This window comes from Echeneis naucrates, chromosome 15 (genome assembly GCF_900963305.1).
Source record: "Echeneis naucrates chromosome 15, fEcheNa1.1, whole genome shotgun sequence".
In the NCBI taxonomy this organism is placed as follows: Eukaryota; Metazoa; Chordata; class Actinopteri; order Carangiformes; family Echeneidae; genus Echeneis; species Echeneis naucrates.
The window spans coordinates 4,602,443-4,609,844 of NC_042525.1; the positions used below are offsets into that span (position 1 = coordinate 4,602,443).

A 7,402-nucleotide genomic window follows, 5' to 3' on the forward strand; every position below is an offset into this window, starting at 1 on the left:
TTCGCTTTCAGCCTCCAGACTGAAGGCGCACGGACCGCAGCGATATCCATCCAGCACCTATCTCCGGTGATGACAGCGCGCAGAACGGGGGGAGGCTCCGCCCACCCGACGCCGGTTCAAACTCTCCGCTTTTCGGCCTGTCTCTGCTCAGACAAACCGCTACCGCCGGACTGAAAGGAGAATAACACACAACCCTGTCCGCCACACGTTAAGGGCGAATTATGAGCCCGGTAGGAAACATAAAGTCCGGCGGCCTAGTGGCCATTCAGCACTGCCATTATTCTATAAACACAATAAGCCCGACAGTGTCACCATCTGGTGATCTGCAGAAAAGTTGTTCTCCTAAACTCTCATTATAAATCATCCTCTTTATCCCTTTGGAATATTCTTATTAATGCCTCTTGGTTTCTTGCAGTTTCCTGGAAGTGTACACTGTTGTTGCTTTATTATAATTCTTATTATTATTATTTTATTTCATTTTTCAAAGAGATCCTCGTAATGAAATTAAATAATATTTACGGTTATAAAATCACTTGTTTGTCTTTAGAGCACTGTTATTGATAGTTCAGTCCATTTTAAATAAGTGCTATAGCGAAAGGAAGAAAGAAACTATATTTCCCAGGGATCGCTGGGAATCGTGTGACGTCAAATGAACGCGACAGCATGTTTGTCTCCATGGAGCTCTTTGGAAGCTAAACTCTCCCGGATTAGCTAAAATGTTATAAACAGTTGAACGAGCGGTTTTGTTTTCTTTATTTCCTTATTTATTTATTTATTTTGTGGGGGTGTCACGCAGCTTTCAGGATATCAGTGAGACAACAAAGTGAAAATATGGAGAGTCTGTTCTCATTTGAGCTTTTCGTGGAAAATATCCAAATGGAGAAAGACACCAAAGTTTCCGACGAGCTGGCTCTCGGTGTGCGGCTGCTGGATTTCCCCACGCTGCTCGTACATCAGCCTCAACGCGAAGGTGGTGGACAGTGTGAAGGAGGAAAGAGAGGACAATGCACATTTAACAGAGGCAAGTGCTGCTTCTTCCAAATGAACCTGGACTCGCTGCACACACATCTGTCTGACTCCCCCCTCTACGCTATGGTATTGGATGTGATGGAGGAGATTCCCAAATTTGTTGGCTCCTGCTTGATATCACTGGCCAAAGTGATGGACAGAATCAAGCAGGACGTGGCTGAGCACGGTGTGTCTGCTCCCTCCTCATATGGACAAAGGCGGATTGTTGCCTTTTGCAGCCTTGCTGGGGAAAAAATCGGATCAATTTCTTTGAGTTATAAGCTGCTAAGTCTGGGAACCGGTTTACTGCCACATCTCAGCAACAGGAGGGATCTTCAACGCACCAAAGTAAGCAGAGGACAAGATGTACAAGAAAACAGCAGGGAGGAGAACCCAGCTGGAAAATCATTGCCTTCTGACTGTGGCAACATCCATTCACCCAAACCAGACGAGTCTGACATTGGCAGAAATAGACAAAACAAGGGACCGGCAAATGCAGCTCACAGTGCTGATGTGTGTGCCACCACCAAACAACCAAAAGCCCAAATTCCTCAAACAGTCCAAGAAATGGAGAACTATTTTGAGGAGGATTTAACCACATTCTGCCCCCCTCATCTTTACTATAGTAATTCTGCGGAGGAAAAAAGCAAAAGCAAAGGAGAGGATTACAAACTATTGACTCTGGATTCAGAAGTGTTTTCATTTGAAGATTCATGCACTGAGGATGAGATGGCAGAAAATAAAACGGATGGTCCAGTGTCTCCATTGATGGACCAGAGATTAAGACACAACGCAAAAAATGTAAGAAACCCAGAGACAAGTGGGATGAGTTCCAATGTCCTTGGAGAAGCTTTACGACAGATGCCTCTACTAAATGCTCTCCTTGTTGAGTTGTCACAGTTAAATGGCCAGAGCCCACACCTGCTCCCGTCTGTTCATCCTAACCTAGCGTGGATTTACAGGCCTCCTTCCGCTGAGCCTTCACCGCAACAAACAGCACAGAAAAACAGAAAAACTGCTCTCTATTTTAAGCATTTACATTCCCCTAAACACTGCTCCACTCCAACAGTTAGGTCTACATCTGTTCAAAGGAAAGACAGACAGGAAGAGGTTTCGATTGAGAGCAAAAGTCCCAGTAAGTCTCCTGGAAAGAAGCTTGTTTACGGAACCACTAAAACATTCAATCTAAGACTGAAGCAAATTTCACCTCGTAAAGTAAAGCATCGGGAATGTATGGAATCCATTCGGACTGAAACACAGAAAAGTAAAATCAGAGGAAAGACAAATGCAGAAAAGACATTTAAAAAGTCCAGCAAACAGAGATCAGTATTAAATCAGGATCCAACTCTCGATGCAAATATTGAGACAGTGATCCAAAGTTTCAGAGTGGACTCTGTACTACAAAGAACAACCACACTTAAACAGAAAGGTCATGATAAACAACACTCACAGAGAATTTCAGAAAACCTTTCTCTTCCAGAGAGAAGAGACACCAATTTCATTCACATTCCCAGTGTGGATGGTGGCAGTGTTACCCTAAACAGAGACAAGAACGAGCATCACAGTGAATCAGATCAGTCAGAGTCTGAATCTGAGAAGCACAGGGAGGAGCCTGAATCGTCAGGAAGCAGCAGACACAGCAGTCCAAAGTCTTCATTTTCGGATTCCAGCGGGAAAGAAAACGAGGCTGACTATGCTGACGATTTTAACAGTCTTGAATCCAGTGATGCCTACTCTCCTGACCCCATGAGTAGCCCTGAGCCCTGTAGAGACAAAGCCCTGAAGTCCCCTATCTGCCCTGACTCTGGTTCTGAATCTACCCAGAGGAGAGCTGTCCTCCCAGTGCCCATTAAAGCCCCCAGATCTCCCCAGCACGCTCTGAGAGGCACACATATCATTCGACCCCGAACTCATGCCTCTGCCCTTAGCATTTCCTCCGACAATGGTGACAGAGATCAGGCTGCTTCCTCACAAACCACACACTCCAGACAGCAGAAGGCAGAGAGCAGCAGAGTGGAAAGCAGCTCTGGAGCAGAGGGTTTAATATCATCAAACAGCCAAATAAGTGAATCCACTAAGAGCAACAGTACAGTTCGAGGATTTTCTGCAGAATCAGTAGCCTCCTTTGAGCCACAGGAAGCAGAGGAACTGGAGGATGAGCTTGGATCTCTGGATTTTAGAAAAGAGTATCTGAATATCTCTGAGCTAGTGGCCAATAAACTCCCTGGTTACACCATGTAAAGAAGATTACATTATTCTACAATATGCATATATCAACGGTGGTACGCCTGCCAAGCTGGAAAAATCAGTGTTTTACTGTAACTCAGATATCTTTTCAATATGTAAATTTGACAATTTCTCTTTCAGCCTTTCAGTCTGACAACCTTTTTGAAGCTTTTTGTGGAAATAATATGATCATTTTCGTTTTAATCAGTCAGTTACCACTTGACCAGTGGATATTTGCATAAAGCCTTCAACTATGAGTCTTTAGTAGCATATGAGGATTGAAAATCTCTCTCCACACCATTTATGCAAATCATTTCTTTTATAAGCTCTTGTTTCCAGTGGAGATTTCACAAATTGAAAATATTCTGCTTCTGCTTCATGAGCACCTCCTGATTTCCAAATGGTGTCTTTGAATACCACTTTGAATCTTTCTCTAGATATTATTTGATAAGCAAAACAAGCAGGTCATTTATTTTCAGACTGGTTTGCTGTGTTTTTTACGGTACTATGTTGGTTATTTTACAGTTTTTAGTTGCAACTGAATCATAACAATTTACAGTGCTGGAAAACTTGATGCTTTATGATATTATGTATATATTAATTTTTTTTATTTTTTATGCTCCTATATTTACAGCAATAAATATTGGTAACTTTCCAAATCAAGACTGTATTCCAAACATATTAAATACAATCCATTGCTACAAAGTGAATAAATCTGTCACCCTGCTACAATAATCAACTGCTCCTTACATTTCAATTCATTATTAGTAAACCAATCTTCATTTTTTAGAAATCCAAGATAAAATTAAATGAAATGAAATTAAAAGAGCATTTTGTGTGAGTGAATGGTGGATGGTGAATGAAAATGTTTTTATTAAACTCCAGAAAATTTCCAGAGTACTTCAGCACTTTCAGCATTTAATAAACATCACAGATTTAAGAAATGAAATTGAAAGTAAACAAATAAATCTCGGACAAATGAGCTAAAAAAAAAAAAAAAAAAAAGTAGGTTTTTCAAAATAAAGCGCTGAAGTCGCGTGCCTACTTACTGCGCATGCGTTAGTCGCTGTGTACGGAAGTGCTGCGGCAGCGTGTTGAACGGTGGAAACAGAAAGATGTTCAAACACGTTTTCCTGACAGGACCTCCAGGTAAAAACACGAACATCCGGATACTTCGCTGCAGCTGAAGTTAAAGTTAAATCCAGAGCCGAGTGTCTGTTAACGAAGTTTTAACGATCTGCCTGCTCCAAGTTAGCTTGTTAGCATGATAGAGTTGTACTGGTGAAGTTTTAGCATATATAATTTAGTCTGCTGCCGGTCTAACCCCACATAGATAGATTACAGGGTACCATTTGAGTCCCATTGATCTATCTTACTCTCTACTGCTTCATACAACAATCCTGCAACATTCCCCGACGGGAAGTGAAACATAATGTTTTGTTGTTACTGAAGCTGTTTTGTGTATGATCATTGGTAGTTTCTGGTGCCGACAACCTGCAGTGCATTAAATATTATATGATGTTATTGTTATATATTATTCAGGCTGTCCTCACTGGTCGAAAGTGATCACCCTCTGTGTAAACCACATCAGCATCATTTATATACGTTCTTTCACATCACCCATGTCTTAATAATTGGGTTCATGTGTTGTATGTTTAATAGACTGGCAGTGTTGATCTATCTTCTCTAATCTGTAGATTTATGAATGTAGAGCTTCCCAGTTTTAAATGGGGATGTTTTTGTTTACAGGTGTGGGGAAAACCACTCTGGTCCAGAAAGCTTGTGATGTGCTATTATCATCAGGAGTAGGTGTTGAAGGGTTTTACACGGAGGAGGTCAGGGAGGGAGGACGGCGAGTGGGCTTTGATGTTGTCACGGTGACAGGGGAGAGGGGTCACCTGTCCAGAATCAGGTAGCTGCGTGTGTGTTGGGGGGGGGTATGTTGTTGTCGTCCTGTCTAAATGTAACTACCTGCTCTCTTTATTTTAACTAACCTTTGCTCCATATTGGCTTTCAGAGATGTTGCCGGTGCGTCTCATGGCAGGCAGGAATATACAGTTGGCCAGTATGTTGTGGACTTGCCTTCATTTGAGAACTTAGCGCTCCCCCTCTTCAGAAATGTAAGACTGAAAAAGTGTGCGTGTTGTTAAACTCACCGTCATCGATCACAGTCAGTTAAACACCCCCATATCTCCGCACTTAACAAATCATCAAACCTTTGATTTCCTTCACATTGATGGAATAATTGGAAGCCTACAACCACATAAATTCCAGAGTGACATTTTTAGTGCTCCTGGTGCCGTCTGGCTGTCACTGACCGTGGCTAATCAGGCATGTAAGGGAACCTGCAGCAACGCCTACTCATGGACTGTAAAGGAAGGTGTCTAGGCCTTGGCGGCACATATTCCACTTTCATCTCATTTAAAGCATTTCTGTAATTACTGCAGAAACCCATTGCGTGCAGCATGCAACTACTGTCAGAGTCATACAATCAATCAGTGAGATTCACATGAGACATTAACATGATGAGCTACTGCCACACGCTAGATTAGCCACTGAAACCTATTTCATGTTTTTATTGTTAAATGTCCCAACTGAGATGGTTTCTTTTGTTTTCCAAAGATTCATTTTCAAACGTAAGTTTTCATCTCTCATCTGCAGGTAGGGCCAGCGAATGGCGGCAGCATGAAGGTTTTTGTCATTGATGAAATTGGCAAAATGGAGCTCTTCAGCCAGCCATTCATCCGAGCAGTGAGACACACCTTAGATAGCTCCCCCTGTACCATCCTGGGCACCATCCCCGTCCGCAAAGGAAAACCACTGGGTGTTGTGGAAGAAGTGCGGAGCCGGACAGATGTCAAAATCTTTCTTGTGAGTACAAGCACTAGCAAACTCTCTAGAAAAAAAATGGTATTTAGGTCAGTTTAGGAGCTTACAAGTCCAACAATAGCTATAGGACTGTTCACATCAGTCTCCACTTGGTCTTAGGAAGGCAGTCGGTCTGCTCACTAACACAGAAGGGGCATGCCCCACATTATCCCTCTCCTATAGCAGGATTAACTCTAAATCATGCGTGACTGATTTAACAACAAAGGGGGGTCTCAAATGTCAAAATAATTTATCACGGAAGACTCAGTTATGTATATTGTCATGCAAAATAATCACTCTACTGGAGTAATTATGATATATATTTTATGAAACCAAGTAATGAGGCAGTGTACACAATGTTTTCTTTTTTTGGCAAACATGATCAGTAATTTCACTTGTCAGACAGTAGGTCAGAGATTAGGTGTTGACAACATTTGGTTTGATAATCTCAGAGTGGACATTGTATCCCCTGAAGCTTAGAACCCATAAAATGAGACAACAGTTCTCATGTTATTTATTTCTTCTCCCACTTAGGTGTCTAAGGAGAACAGAAATGTGATTCTACAAGACATTCTTGCAGCACTACAGCAATGTGTAAAACAGAGAACCTAATATGGAGCTTCAGGGCCATTAGAGAGAAAAATTCAGCGGTTCGTGTGCATTTATTTTATTTGAATTAATTTTTCTTGCTGGCAATGAGATTTGTTTGATCAGTGCATACACGAAACACACAGCCACAGACTATTGAGTGGATCAGTGCACGCTTCCAAACAGCGTTGTGACCTAACCTGAAGGGCATTGCAGCTGCTGAAGGAGTTAGTGTGTCACATGCATGCATTTATGTAGACGATTCGTTTTTTTTCATCCTCATACAGCCTGAAAATGGATTGTGAACTGAATAATTGATTGTGAGATGGAATACAGCGGGGGCAATCTTCGGATTAGGGTGTAAATACCCCGTGCTCTTAGAGTGAAGCTTTGTCCTCACATCAGCCGCGTTTTATTTTTTATTTAGCTGTCCTCCAGCATGAATTTCTCATTTTCAGTGTACAAAATTAATTTCTTCTCAAGGACCATTGATGCAATATTTTTTTTTTTTTTCAACAAAAGCGGTGCCTTGTTCATTCATTATAGGTCTGTGCTATGCGAGTCTCCGTTGTGTTTGTCTAGTCAACCTGAGGATGTGCTCATTGAAAATCTATCAATATTTAACAGTACAACTGTGTCCAATCCTTTCATGTTCTTTTTTCCAATACTGCCACGAACAAAATATTAAAAAATAAACAGTTCTTGTCTTTCA

The 7,402-nt window shown here is 41.7% G+C and overlaps 2 protein-coding genes across 3 annotated transcripts; both read left to right on the forward strand.

The window, feature by feature from the left end:
- The first annotated feature begins 831 nt into the window (after positions 1 to 831).
- On the forward strand, positions 832 to 3,913 carry map10 (microtubule associated protein 10). Its single transcript, XM_029521783.1, has one exon. It carries the CDS (start codon positions 832 to 834, stop codon positions 3,247 to 3,249), a length of 2,418 nt encoding a protein of 805 aa, XP_029377643.1. The 3' UTR covers positions 3,250 to 3,913.
- Positions 3,914 to 4,293: 380 nt separating this feature from the next.
- On the forward strand, positions 4,294 to 7,402 carry ntpcr (nucleoside-triphosphatase, cancer-related). 2 transcript variants are annotated; one of them, XM_029521072.1, is made up of 5 exons: positions 4,294 to 4,383; positions 4,984 to 5,146; positions 5,252 to 5,354; positions 5,896 to 6,105; positions 6,637 to 7,402. In XM_029521072.1, the coding sequence occupies exons 1-5, from the start codon at positions 4,350 to 4,352 to the stop codon at positions 6,712 to 6,714; spliced, it is 588 nt and encodes a 195-aa protein (XP_029376932.1). In that variant the 5' UTR covers positions 4,294 to 4,349; the 3' UTR covers positions 6,715 to 7,402. The 2 variants fall into 2 exon arrangements, with proteins under 2 accessions (XP_029376932.1, XP_029376933.1); XM_029521073.1 differs by lacking the exon at positions 5,896 to 6,105.

What these genes read in the sequence shown, in the direction of transcription:
- map10 (XM_029521783.1), top strand. Translation starts at nt 832, where the DNA reads ATGGAGAGTCTGTTCTCATTTGAGCTTTTCGTGGAAAATATCCAAATG.
- ntpcr (XM_029521072.1), top strand. Translation starts at nt 4,350, where the DNA reads ATGTTCAAACACGTTTTCCTGACAGGACCTCCAG. An exon ending in CGCTCCCCCTCTTCAGAAAT is followed by an intron (nt 5,355 to 5,895) that starts GTAAGACTGAAA and finishes TCTCATCTGCAG; the next exon opens with GTAGGGCCAGCGAATGGCGG. An exon ending in CAGATGTCAAAATCTTTCTT is followed by an intron (nt 6,106 to 6,636) that starts GTGAGTACAAGC and finishes TCTCCCACTTAG; the next exon opens with GTGTCTAAGGAGAACAGAAA.